The following is a 14,143-nucleotide window of genomic DNA, read 5'->3' as shown; positions in this document are numbered from 1 at the left end:
TGGCTTTTGATACCATCAAACATGGTATCCTTCTCAAGAGGCTGGCTGGTTTGGGAGTAGGGGGTCTCTGTGGTTTGGTACTTCTACTGTTATTCTTCAGAAGGTGCGGCTGAACGACTGCTACTTGGTTACTTTTGATTGTGCTGTGGGGTCCAGCAGGGTTCAGTCGTGTCACACATGCAGCTTTAACATCTACATGAACGCACTGGGAGAGAGAGTATAAGGATTTGTAATGAAGTGCCAGCAATGTTTAGATGATACCCAGGTCTGTTCCTCCTAACAACTAAATTAGGTGGGTCTGTGGAAGTCCTGAAGAGATGCCTAGTGAAGGTAATGGGATGGATGAGGGCCAGTAAAATGAAGCTTAGTCCAGACAAGACTGAGGTGCGGTTGATCAATAAAAAGTCTCTTGGATTGAGGAGTCAGCCCATGCTGGAAGGGAGGGGGCGGGATTGCAGTTCCCCAGAAGGAGCAGGTTTGTAGTTTTGGGGGTGCTGCTAGATTCTCACCTGTGGTTGGAGGCTCAGGTCTCTGGCATGTAGCGCTGTTATCAGCTTTGATTGCTTTGTCAGTTGTGGCCCTTCCTTGAAAAGCTAGATCTGGCCATGGTGATGTGTTATAATGTGTTGTACATGGGACTGCCTTTGGAAACTGTCAGAAAACAGCCAGTTTAGAATCTGGCAAGACTGAATTCCTATGGTACAATGGGAAAATGAAAAGTGCTTGTTTGTATCTGAATAAGCCCTTATACTTTAAGCATGTAGTTTCATCAGGGGATCTCACATTCATTTAATGTTTCTTCTAATCTGTTTTTAATATCTTGTATTTTGATTCTTTTAATAATTTATTAATGTTCCTTTTACATCATGTTTCAGGTGCGCTGAAAAAGCTGCATGTGAAATGTGCAGGGGCTTTTTTTTAGTATATATACAATTTCCATTTTCCCACTGCACTGACATTTGACCTTGCCTTCTTTAGTCTTGGTTACTGGTGCAGCCCTCTTATTTTCCTATTCTCAAAATCTGGTAGCCAGACTATTGTCAGGTATTGGACAGAGGAATCTGCAGTAGTAGATTTAGTTTTTCTGGGCACATGTCAGACTACTGTTTCATATATGTAAGTTACAATTTAAATTGGGACTGAAGTATTTGAAGGATCACATCCTCCCATACTGTTTAGCCTGCCAGTGAAGATTCTGCTCTTGATCCCTGCTCTCTGTTCTCCTACCTGTAGAGGTAAAACTGGTAGCTACCAGAGATGGGGCATTTTTCAGTGGTGACACCCCCACATTTGGAAGCCCCTCCCTTTGACTGTCTACTGTCTTATGGCCTCTTCCTAGTCTCAGGACCATTATGTAGATACTGTGGAGAATGTACAGGAAATAAGCATTAACCTCAGGATTGAGATGGGGGGTGATTTAGGAAATTCCCAAGTTACTCCAGAGGAAGAAAGAGAGACCATTTTAGGGTGATGGATGAACTTGGGGGGATAAGATGAAGCAGGGAGTCCCAAATTGCCATTTGGCCAAAAACATCAAAGAGCTAAAATGGGTGGTTTGAAATTTCTAGCTCAGGCATCCTACATACTTAAGTGCCATCAAGTCACAACCAACTTATGTTGACCTCAGCATGGGGCTATCAAGGCAAGTAAGAAGCAGAGGGGTTTGCCATTGCCTTCCTCTGCAGAGTGTTCATTGTTATTCTTCCGTCCAAGTACCAACCCCACATAGCTTCCAAGATCTGAAGAGAATGGGCTGTACTATGCTACCTTCCCTCCCCCAGGCATCCTAAACAATTCATATTATGACATTGGGATGATTGGTCAGTATTGAATTGGCAGGAAGAGTTTAGCCAAGCTTACAAGGGTATTATTGGGTCCACAAAGACACTCCCAAGCTGGAGATGAAAGGTTAAAGCTTAGCCTGGTTTAACAACATACCCGCAGGTTGGGGGGGGGGGAGTGAAGACTGAAGAGCAGACTTCATTGTAGTTTCTGCTGCAGGAATATTAAGGCCTAGCCAAGCTAGAGGGACAGGTTGGGCTAAGGGATCACACACATGCTCACCCACGTCTAAAGAACCAGGACAGTGGGGTACTAAAGTGGTGGGAAAGGGGGAGGGACTTAATTGGTGGCAGCCACTAAAAGAGGAACCCTGAGCCTTGGGGGAGGGGGTTGGGGAGGAAATGGATTTCCCTAAAGGGGTAATGATACGTGGATACACATGGATTAACATTTTTGGTCACTCACCGAGGACAATCAAAGAAGGCTTGTGAGGATAAATGCATGACAGATACCACTGTAGGCTGCTTATGCCCCTGGTGGGTTCTTGGCTGGTTTTAATATTGATAATTTTATGGCCTTTATTATTTGATTTTGAGTTGCCTCAAGCAAGTCTCTATAGAGATGGTATATACATTTTAAAATAAATAGATACATTTGGTACCAAGCTAAAACATTGTTGCTGTAACTTGTCTGATTCTGCTTCAGCTTTCTTGTTAGCGTGTGTGCTTTCTGTCTCCTGTGTGTTTGTGGGAGCATGGGGGTGTATATACTGATATTTTAAACCTCCTTGCAAATCTTAAGTTGAAAAGGGGGATAAAAATATTACCAATGTACCACTCTCCTGCTTCCATTCATGCTTATTGGATTTGGAAGAAGCTGCAAGTTAAGTGTTTTGAATTAGGAAGAAATTTCCTTTTCTTTCAGACCATGGAAGCAAATGACTTCACTTCCACAGTGGCTTGTTTCATGCGTCTCTCGTGGGCTGCTGCTGCAGGACGGCTTGACCTAGTGGGAAGCAGCCAGCCAATAAAAGAAAGTAACACACTCTTCCCTGCTGGGATTCGTAACCGGCTTAGCAGCTCAGGTACTCTGCATCCTTGAGTGAATCAAAGGAACAGAGGTTTGCTCAGTGACACCTTCAGTAAATTTCTTTTATGTCTGTTGCTAGGCAGTCCTCACTTGAGAGATCTAAATTAATCAAACATCTGAAATTTTTTGAAAAAATCCTTGTAATCATCCATTCACTTACCTGTTACACTTGCTTTATAGGAAGCAATTGCAGTTCAGGAAGTGAAGGAGAGCCAACTGCTCTGCATGCTTGGATCTGTGTGAGACAACATTCTGTATCCACCAAAGATGCCCTGATCGCTGGCGAGGCCTTGTCTCTCCTAGTTACATGCCTACAGCTTCGCAGTCAGCAGCTGGGTAGGTATGGGGTGGACTGGTTAATTGCTATGCTCTACAGAAGTCTTTTCTTAATATTGTATATTATCACACGCTGTTTCAGTGCAAATACTCAGTTCTTCCATTTGTCATCCAACTGTCCTCATCCAACTGTCCTCTTGCTTTTAGAATAGACATTTCTTTTATATGTATTTTCTATAATGCTGTTAAATAAGTATTTTTAAATAAAATTTATATTAACATGAACAACATTAATTCTGCTATTTTGTTTAACAAATTAACAACCTAGGATTTTTTCAGGATCTTTCTACAACCTTCCCTGTGTTGCTGACTTCATCATAGACATCTTGCTTGGCTCTCCAAGTGCTGAAGTGAGTAGTTTGTAATTATATTCAGAAGAGTTTTATTTCAGGGTTTATATAGTGTGTTCTATTAATGCTTTACATCCTTAATGTATATGACTACTTACACAAGGAAAAACTGATAACTGTGACAAGTTTTAATGAGTGTTCCTGCTCTGCTCCAGATTCGTCGTGTTGCCTGTGACCAGTTGTATACTCTCAGTCAGACAGATACATCAGCTCACCCAGATGTACAGAAACCAAACCAATTTCTCTTGAGTGTCATCCTTACTGCTCAGCTGCCCCTTTGGTCACCTACCAGTATCATGAGAGGAATTAACCAGAGGCAAGTTGGAGGCATGTTTTTTCAGTAGAGAATGTAAGAATTAAAAATAAGCATTTGTCTTAAATGCTTATTTAAGATAAGATCAGGAAACTGTGAAAATGAGAAAAATATGACAATCAGAATTGGGGAGTGTTTAGGTCCCCCTTGTGGGTGGTTTCATATAATTAAGCATTAGTGAGATTGCTGAAGCTTATAGCAAGTTATAAAACTTGATGTGCCCAGGGAAAATAATAAGATTAGATGAACATTTGGAGGGTCTAGCATAGCCATATGTTAGAGGTAGGTTTTTGCTCCAGTCATTTGGTTTTGGATTTAATCATAGAAAAGACACAAATAGAATAATTTATACAGACGAATTTCTCCATTATTTAAAGCTTGAAGCCCACTCTGTAAAATTCAGCGTTCTTTCTCTCACATTAAAATTTCATTAAGTAGCCATGGTTCCCACAGTTGAATGTTTGGCAGTTCATGGTTGAGAAGTTCAGCATTAAATATAAGCAGTGAATTCTAAACATGCTTTTATAGAAGCATTTTAAGCTCTTCAGCCTATTATCTGTGGCTCAGCATCATTGCCCTTATGAGCAGTGTGTTATTGCAAGCTTGAAATAAAGATACTAATGTCCATGACAGATAGTTTACGGCAAATTAAGTGCATGTGTTTAAATAGATAGATCTGAATTATGAAAATAAAGATTTCTGCAAAATATTTCTAATGTTTTATTAGGAAATCCTGTTCTCAGTATTAATTATCTGATTTTGTTTTTAGACTGTTGTCTCAGTGTACAGAGTACTTTGATCTTAGATGCCAGTTACTGGATGATCTCACATGTAAGTAAGATATGTAAGAAAATAACCCATATGCAAAAGTAGAACTTTAAGTAAATCACCCCTGCAAGGAGGACTGAGGAAACTGTTGTCTTACAAAGAAAAGAAAAATCACTTTGCTACAAAATTAAGTTAATTCTGTTATGTTTTCTTCCTCCTTCCTCTGTTAACTGTTTATTTAGGACAGATGTTCAGTTGATTTATTATGGTATTGGAAGCAGCAGTGGGTGGGTGGGTGAATGGGTTTTGGCCTCTGTGCTCTACTTGTAGGCCTTCAACGGACACCTGATTGGCCACTGTGTGAAACAGGATGCTGGACTAGATAGACGGTGGTTGTGATTTAGCACAGTTATGCTCTTATGTTCTTATAATGTATAAATTGGTACTTGCCTTGATTGATTACTAGCTGAGAAAACAGATGAGTGGCATTTCCTATATTTGTCAAGTTAGAAGCAGCAATGCACAGGAACCACCTATAACACTGTTCTTGGGGATGGAAATTAACACCACAGAGCTTTCTTGTCTGCTTCATGCTATTTGATAGAGCTGTAGTAGTCTAACAAGACAGTTGTAAGGTATTTTTACCAGCAAGGGAAAATGTGCAGGAGAGTGAGCCACTTGGTGACTATTTGAAAAGATGTCTTGAAGGCTTAATTTCATGGTAGAGTTCCTAATCTGAGGTGCTGTGCTCAATACTGTTGGCATTAATGACTTCAGGTATTGTTCTGTGTTGTATCTTTGTAATGGAGTTCTCAACAGAGCTCACTAATGTCAATTCATTTTCAAAGGGTAGAGCTATGTTTATGTTAAACTAGACATTCTTAGGTCCTGTTCATACGAGCCGTTTGGGCCGGGAGAAGGACGGATCAGGGCCGGAGCAAACGGGCGTGATCCCACAGCAACATCTGGGGAACGTCGTGCTTCCGTCTCCGATCCGTCCCATCCCGCCCATACAGTGCAGCAAAAAAGAACCACCTCCCTAGGTGGTTCTTTCGGATGGGCCGCGGCAAGTGAGGCCATGGGATCGCCGGCGCGTCCTTGCGCTGGCACATCCCCGGCTCCTGGCCGAACTGCGCATGTGTGAGCATGCGCAGTTCGCCAGGCTCCCCTTTGCACCGTCGCATTCTCCCCGGCATCTGATCGTGCCGGGGAGCGATGCGCTGCGGCTGAGGGGATCCATGGGATCCCGCCACGGGGTGTCAAGTTTGGTGCGGCTCTGCTTAGCCGCGTTCCAGCCGTCCCGTGTGGCAGGGACCTTAGTTGAAACAGTATTAACCTTGTTTTAATTATGATAAACTGATGACTTTGTGTTGTTTTGTCAATAGTATCTGTTGACTGAATTTCTCACCCCTTGTTTTCGTTACTTAGCTTCAGAAATGGAACAGCTAAAGATTAGCCCAGCTGCCATGCTGGAGGATGAGATCACATGGTTGGATAACTTTGAGCCTGCCCGTGCTGCAGAGCATGAAACTAGTGAAGCTGACAATGTTTTATTGGCTGGACACTTGAGGCTCATTAAGACTCTTCTCTCGCTGTGTGGGGCCGAGAAGGAAATGCTTGGTAAATATATCTTTCAGTTATGAAATTCTACAACACATTAAGCTTTATGCCCAGTTCTTCCTTCCTCACTGCTTGGGGTTGCTTGTGTTTTGGATCAGCAGTATGTCAGTTCAGGTGCTGCCTTGCAGCTGATAGTAGAGCAGCAAAAAACTAATTTATTTATGCTATTTATAGTCCACCTTTCTCACTGGGACTCAAGGCAGATCACACAGAGTAAGTCAATACAATCAACAGGATGAGATATCCAGTAAATGATGCAATAAGATTTAGATTGTAGAAATGTGGAACCAACCAGTGTTTTGACATTATTTTAGTTCATTTTCTGTCTTTTGCTCGCTATTCTGCAGGCAATTGTTGCGAATAACATCAAACTCCTATTTTAGCAGCATAACCTTAGCAGTAAAACCCATCAATGTATTAATTTCTTATTCCGGAGCACTAGCATATGTCCATGAAAACCCGGCTCATCAGTAGTTGGGCTTCTGCATTGTTGGTGGACTTCAGCTTCCTACCAATAAACAGTGGTCTATTTGGATTGCTAGTCAACTAGGTAGAGTAAATAAGTCGATAGTAAAAGAGAGGCTACAGCCTTCTCGCCAGAAGGTTTCGTTAAAAAGCACTGCTGAGTTTCAGAAGCTTGAGGGTCCAGGGACAGCATTACATCCAGAAATAGTTTAAAAATCAGCAATCATTTCAGGCTGAAGTCTTTATTTTGCCATAGCAGTGTGCATCTTTCAAAGCAGCTATGGATCATTGCCACCTTGCCTTTTACTTCAGCTGTAGGCACCTGTCCATTTGGTGCTTTCTAACAGGTTTCAGGTTTTTGTTCATGCGAAGTGGGAAATCTGTCAAACTATCAAGTGACTTCAGAGATGTTGACTGATGTATTGTGGTTTTGTGAATTACATTTGGATGAGGGAAATGTTTGAACCAGACTGCTCACCTGCAAATAATTACATGATTCATGCACCATGGGATGATTTTCCATGGTTTAAAAGGCTGTCTGTAGAAACATGCCACGAGTATAATTGTATTGAATAGTTTTATCCTACATTTTGATGTACAGTTTCTAAGGAGGATAACAGCCTAGTTCTAAATAGAACAACCTAAATGAATGCTGTTGGCTGTGTTCTGTTTCCATTCTATATAGTCCTGTTCTCTCTCTTCTAACTAGCAGTTTTTCTCCAAGAAGGCTTCTTCTTAGCTGTGCTACGAGAGATTGTTATAACTGGACGTTTCTGATATTTGAATTGGAACTTACATTAGCAGTACATATGCTATGGCACTGAACAGTAATCACTCCCAAGACTGCTCACTGCCTTTTTTTGTATGCTGTTTTCACAGGCTCTTCTTTAATCAAACCATTATTAGATGACTTCCTCTTCCGAGCATCTCGGATTATCCTGAACAGCCAAGCTCAAGCTGGAAGCGCTGCTGTTACCCAGCAAGACTTTCACCCCAAGTAAAGAGTGTATATTGTTGCTGTAAACAAGATCTACAGAATGTGGGGAGAAAGTTGTATTCAAAGCTTGTGCTCAGAGCTTGAGCAGTTGACAATTATCGATGTCATTTGAGGTCTCCTTGTTTTAAGTTTAAACATACCACTAACGTTTCATCATCTGAAGAACACTCAAATGCTACTGCTGTTAACTGAGACTATTAGAAATCAAGTAGCAGAAAACTCGTATGGTCCCTGAGGAGTTTACTAGGGAACATATTGAAAGTGTGGTTAATTTATAATACTGTATTGCTCCCATAGGGCCTTTATTAAACTTTTACAAGGAGATGTTGTTTTCAAATTTGAAGAGTCATTTAGCTCTTTAGATGGTATTAAGCAACCAGTCATGAACTCCTTTCCAGAATTTATAAGGCATATTTTGTGTTTATTATCCATTTAGAATACTGAAAAATACCTTATCGGTATTTTGGGGGTATTTATTCAGGTAAATCAGATTCTCTAATCTGATTTGGCTACCACTATAGCTGGCCTGAGTACAAACCAAAAAATTGGCTTTTATTTGGGTGAGCTAAGCGGCGCAAAGTTCACCCACGTCTGGGTGACTGCTTCTGCACCTACCAGCCCTTAAAACTGGTCAGTTTCATGCCTCTCTGTTTCCAAGCAGAGGAGAGTGAAACTGACCAGTTTAATGGCTCTCAGCCATTTCATCCTGACAGTGGGGCGGGCGCACCTGCCCCCACTGTCAGGCTGAAATGTCTGATAGCCATTTAACCCTTTAGTTTTACTACCCCCAGTTGGAAGTGGGGGGCAGCTAAAGGGATGAGTTAAATGGCTGAAACCATTTCAGACCTCCCTTTCCCTCCCCTCTGTTTGGAAACAGGGGAGGGAAAGGGAGGTCTGAAATAGCTTGCAGCCATTCAGACTGAACAGCACAGTGCATCAACCCATCAGCTGCTTGGTTTAAATGGCCCCAAGCCATTTCAGTCCTCACTTTCCCCCCTCCATTTCTAAACGGGGGGACGGAAATGGCCATCTGAAATAGCTTGTGGCCAGAATTTCCTCTAAGCTGTGCTGGGGTGCACAAAATTTTATCTGGCAGCACAGGGCTTTTAGCTTCAGCTCACAAGAAAATGTAGAAGGCATTTTTCCCTCCATTGGAAACAAGGGATGGTGGGGGGCACCCCCTTCTGGAGCCCATAGAATTGGACCCCCTGGTCCAATCTTTTTTAAACCTGGAAGGTTTTCTTGAGGAGAGGCACCAGCAGCTATGCTACAAATTTGATGCCTCTGCCTCAAAAATAGCCCCTCCAAGCCCCATATAACCCCAGATCAATTCGCCGTTATAGCCTATGGGGGCCCATTGACTATAATGGTCCTCATAGGCTATAATGGAGCCTGAAAAAAACTATTCTTTTTCTGCACACCCCTATTATGCTTTTCAATATGATTTGTAATTTGCCTTGAATCACAGAAAAAGTGGTATATAAATATTTGAATAAATTAGTAGTTTGAGCAGGTTGATAACATTCCTGTTGTTTGGTTAGGCAGGGTTCTGACACTGATTGTTCTGCCTCTGTTATACTTGACCTTTAATTTGTCATATTTCACTAAACAAACAAAGTACATAAGAACACAAGGGATGCCAATGTTGGATCAGGACAATGGCCTATCTAGTCCAACACTCTGTCACACAGTGGCCAAAAATACCAGGTGCCATCAGGAAGTCCACCAGTGGGTCCAGGACACTAGAAGCTCTCCCACTGTTGCCCCTCCCCCCAATCACCAAGAATACAGCGCATCACTTGCCCCAGAGTTCCTATCTATATCTTGTGGCTAATAGCCACTTATGGATCTCTGCTCCATATGTTTATCTAATTCCCTCTTGAAGCTGTCCATGCTTGTAGCTGCCACCACCTCCTGTGGCAGTGAATTGCATGTGTTAATCACTCTTTGGGTGAACAAGTACTTCCTTTTATCTGTTTGATCTGCTCCATATGTTTATCTAATTCCCTCTTGAAGCTGTCCATGCTTGTAGCTGCCACCACCTCCTGTGGCAGTGAATTGCATGTGTTAATCACTCTTTGGGTGAACAAGTACTTCCTTTTATCTGTTCTAACCCGACTGCTCATCAATTTCATTGACTGCCCACAAGTTCTTGTATTGTGAGAAAGGGAGAAAAGTACTTCTTTCTCTACGTGCTGTATCCCACGCGTAATCTTATAAACCTCGATCATGTCAACCCTTTTATCATTCTAGTTACCCTTTTCTCCACTTTTTCCAATGCTATAATATCCTTTTTGAGGAGTGGTGACCAGAACTGTACACAGTATTCCAAATGAGGTTGCACCATTGATTTATTCAGGGGCATTATGATACTGGCTGATTTGTTCTCAATTCCCTTCCTAATAATCTCCAGCAAGAGCTCCCCCCCCCCTCCCGTGCTGGTATGTTCTCTCTCTGAGTTAGAGGACATTTCCATGGGTTATTACCACCTATTCCTATAGGGAGACAGGAAATAGTTTTTTCCCCTTCCTGTTGGCGCCCTCGGAATAGCCCATCCCTCAGTTCTGTTCGTGCCTCAGTAGGGAGCAGCAGCATAGACAACAGCTAAGCTTAGGTCTTGCTCTTCCTGTTTTTTCTTTCCTTTTCTACTCTTTCTTAATCCCTTTCTTGACCTTTTCTTCACTTTTCCTTCTCTCTGCTCCATCCATGGAGCGAAGATTGGCTGGTAACTGGAGTCTCTTTAGAGTCGAAGATGCTGACCTCGTTTCCCACCTGAATGGTGGCCACAGAAAGACCCAACAGCTTCCCATTGGGTGAAGAAGAGGAGCAAGCGCCCGCCACAGGGATGGCAGCATGCAGCAGCAGTGGGGTCAACGGCTGGGCAGGCTCAATCATGCCACCCCAACGACTTTGGCTGTGGTGGCACAGTGTGCCTGGAAGTGCCGCTGGCAGCCTTCCGAGAGTGAGTCTGCCATTTTTTCCATGCGCCGTCGGCCTGGCGGTGGCCATTTTGGGGGTCCAGCCTTCAGCTTTGATACCTCCCTGGGCCCAGTCAAGATGCCTGTGGGGGCAGAAGGAGCTCTATCAGCCTCTTCTTTGGACCACCCTGAGCATGGCAGAGACATTAGAGCGGCGTCGCTAGGTGGTAATGTACCCAACCCTGGGCCCCTGCTTAATTCCTTCAGGACTCATGGCTGTCCTCAGGCAGGCCATGCAGCAAGAGATATCCTCCTTCTGCAGCAGGGTAGAGATACCTACCCAAAGGGCAGCTTCTTCACAGGGCACTTCTCTCCCTCCCTCCTGGCCCACCAATGCAGCTCAAGAGGCACCCCACCCACACACCAGGAGAGTTATAGAAGGGAACAGTGGGGCGAGGAGGAGTCCACTACATCTAACCTAGGTGACAGGGAAGAGGGGGAATTCCTCTCAGAGGAAGAGGAGGAAGAGATCAAGCTGCCTGAACAGTCCAGCCATTTTTTCAAGGCTGAGGACTACCAATACTTACTGTTCAAGGCAATCAAGGCTCTGGAAATTCAGGATCTCCCCCCTTCTGAATACCAAAAGGCTTCTAGATCCAAATTTAAATCCAAATCCAAGGGAAATTCAGAATTTTTTTCTCCTGAGGAATATACTGAAAAAGGTTTTCCTTTCCCTGAGTACTTTGAAAGGCGATTGAGAGCAGAATGGGATAGGCCCACTGCCAACAAGCAGTTTCCAGCATTTGTAAAAAAGTTGTATGCTTTGCCTAACTATGCTAATGAGTTGTTACAGGTGTCCCCTGTGGACGGTCCAGTAACGGCAATCCAATCTTCTGGGTTGCTCTCAGAGGATAGTCTGGGCACCATCAGGGACCCTACAAACAAGAAGACAGAGGCAACGCTCAGCAGGATCTATGAGGCTATCGCCATGATGGTGAGGGCAGCCTCCACAGCCTCTATTGCCTCCAGAGCTGCCATTGTGTGGATCCACAAATTAATCCAACTTCTCCCAGAGGACAACTGTGGGCTGCTGGAAGGAGCCACTCACATCGTAAAGGCAAACTCCTTCATGGTGGATGCCACCTTGGATAGTCTCACCTTCACATCGCGGGCTATGGCATCTACGGAAGTGGTGAGAAGGCTTCTCTGGCTAAGATCATGGCATGCTGATGTCTTGTCAAAATCCATAGTCACAGCCTATCCATTCCAGGAAGATCGGCTCTTTGGAGATGCCTTGGACAAGATTCTAGTGGAAACGCACGAGAAAAAGAAAGCCATGCCCAGATCCATATGGCGACCTGAGGGAAGGGGTAACCATTATTTTCGTAGTCAACACTTCCTACCAAGATTTTGCCAAGACATGAAGAAGACGTCCTGGGAGGCTACCAAACCCTCAGGGAAACAGACTTCCATCAGAGCCAGATTTCACAAGCAACCATTCAACAAGAATGACACAGGGGAGCGCGACGCCAGGCCCAAACAGACTTGACTACGGGTCTCTTCCAGTGGGGGCCTGTCTTCTCCATTTTCATGCAGTTTGCTCGGAGGCTCAGGCGGATGCCTGGGTGGTGGAGATTGTGTCTCATGGTTATGCCATAGAATTCAAAAGCCAACCACCAGAAAGGTTCCTTAGATCACCGGTCAGCAAGTCTGCAGACAAGAGAACCATCACCAACAAAGCCTTGAGTCACCTATTGGACATCAGGGCCATAGAACTAGTTCACAGACAGGGAGTATACTCCATCCTGTTTATGGTTCCCAAGAAGAATGGCAACTGGAGAGCCATATTGGACGTCATGTTTTTGAACAAATACATCAAACTTTGCCATTTCCACATAGAGACCTTGAAAACCATCACAGAATCTCTCTTGCTGGAGGAGTTCCTGATCTCCATAGACCTTACGGATGCACATCTCCACATTCCAATTCATCCCACTCACAAGCGCTTTCTGAGGTTCTGCATGGGCAATCAGCACTTCCAATACAGAGCTTTGCCATTCAGCTTATCCATGGCCCCGAGGCTTTTTTCCAAGTTGGTGATCAATCCCTGCAAAATTCTGCAGGGAGCCCATCAGGGCCTGGAGTTTTCATCTTTTTTTTTATTTTTTGAATGTTTCTGTCACTTCAGCAAAGGATATTGGATCATTTAATATTTTCCTTTCATCTTCTGTGAATTTTTTAATTTTGTGAGTTTCCAAATATTTTTTAATTTGATCATAAGTTGCTTCTCTTTTCAAATATAATTTTTCATAAAATGATTCAACAGTTTTTTTTCAAATCTTTGGATATATTTCTCTCTTCTACCATGTCATCCCTGAGTATCTTTATCTGTCTTTTCTCATTTTCCTTGCGTAGTTTATAAGCTAGCCATCTGGTTGGCTTATTTGCATTTTCAAAATAGTTTTGTTTGGTCTACATTTTTTTTTTTTGCTATTTCCTGTGTTTAATAAGCAATTCGTTTGGTGTTGTAAAAGTTTTAATTTCACTTTCATCTGTTCAGTTGAAGGATCTTGTTTAATGTCCCTATTTTTTAATCTGTTCTTGAATCTGGAGATATTTTTCTGACCTCTGCTTTTTGACGTGTACAGCTTCTCTAATTATCCGTCCTCTGGAAAAGGCTTTAAATGCGTCCCACACAGTCCTGATGGAGATTTCTGGTTGGATACTTTGATCAAAAAACATTTGAAATTCTTTTTTGGATTCCCTTATAAATGTTTCATTCTTTAGAATGGAAGTATTCAGCGACCATCTATTTTTTTATTTTTTTGAGTATCTTGTATTACAAGCATGACTGGATTTTGGTCTGCGGTTGCTGGTAAGATCTCCACTTCTAAGATATCATTTATTGTTGTTGTGGAAGTCGAGTACATATCTATTCTTGACCATGACTTGTGTCTTGCAGAATAAAAAGTATAATTTTTTTTTGTGGATTTCTGACTTTCCATGCATCCACCAAATTGTATTCTTCTGCTAATTGTAGAAATGTAGAAGGCAGCTCGTTTCCTTGTTTCTGTTTTTCAGTTGTAATTTTTTCTGTCTATCTGTCAAAAACAGCATTATAGTCTCCAATCAAGCAAATTTCATCAAAATTTTGTTTTGGAATCGGTTGTTGTAGAAGTTCATTAAAAATTTCCTGAGGTTGGTTGGATGCATAAATGTTTGCAATCAAGGTCATTTTTCCTTATCTTTGTACTAGCAGTAAAGCCCGTTGAGGATGAAGTCAACAGGCCCTAGAAAGGTAGGGTGGGTGGGTGGTAGACAGACAGACAGACAGACAGATAGATAGAGGGGTTGGGAGAGAGAGAGAGAGAGGAAGGATGGAAGGACTGAAGGAAGGAAGAAGGGGGAGGGGGGGAGACAGACAGACAGGCAGAGATGGATGGAGGGAGGATGAAGGGGGGAAGAAGGTAAGAGGGGGGAGAGGGGGAAAGAATGAAGGGGGGTA

The 14,143-nt window shown here is 42.9% G+C and overlaps 1 protein-coding gene across 1 annotated transcript in view; it reads left to right on the top strand.

Moving 5' to 3' along the window:
• USP24 (ubiquitin specific peptidase 24) overlaps positions 1-14,143 on the top strand; it is a 160,348-nt gene that overhangs the window by 76,328 nt on the left and 69,877 nt on the right. The window contains exons 34-40 of the mRNA XM_015407738.1: positions 2,707-2,866; positions 3,052-3,207; positions 3,487-3,557; positions 3,713-3,873; positions 4,640-4,701; positions 6,067-6,258; positions 7,603-7,720. Of these exons, the coding sequence (XP_015263224.1) occupies positions 2,707-2,866; positions 3,052-3,207; positions 3,487-3,557; positions 3,713-3,873; positions 4,640-4,701; positions 6,067-6,258; positions 7,603-7,720 (920 nt within the window). The remainder of the gene's footprint in view (positions 1-2,706; positions 2,867-3,051; positions 3,208-3,486; positions 3,558-3,712; positions 3,874-4,639; positions 4,702-6,066; positions 6,259-7,602; positions 7,721-14,143) is intronic.

Source organism: Gekko japonicus, unplaced genomic scaffold (assembly GCF_001447785.1).
Source record: "Gekko japonicus isolate JY-2015 unplaced genomic scaffold, Gekko_japonicus_V1.1 scaffold2058, whole genome shotgun sequence".
NCBI classification, from domain to species: domain Eukaryota; kingdom Metazoa; phylum Chordata; class Lepidosauria; order Squamata; family Gekkonidae; genus Gekko; species Gekko japonicus.
Note: the sequence above shows the minus strand (reverse complement) of the source record. Positions and strands in the feature narration are given on the sequence as shown.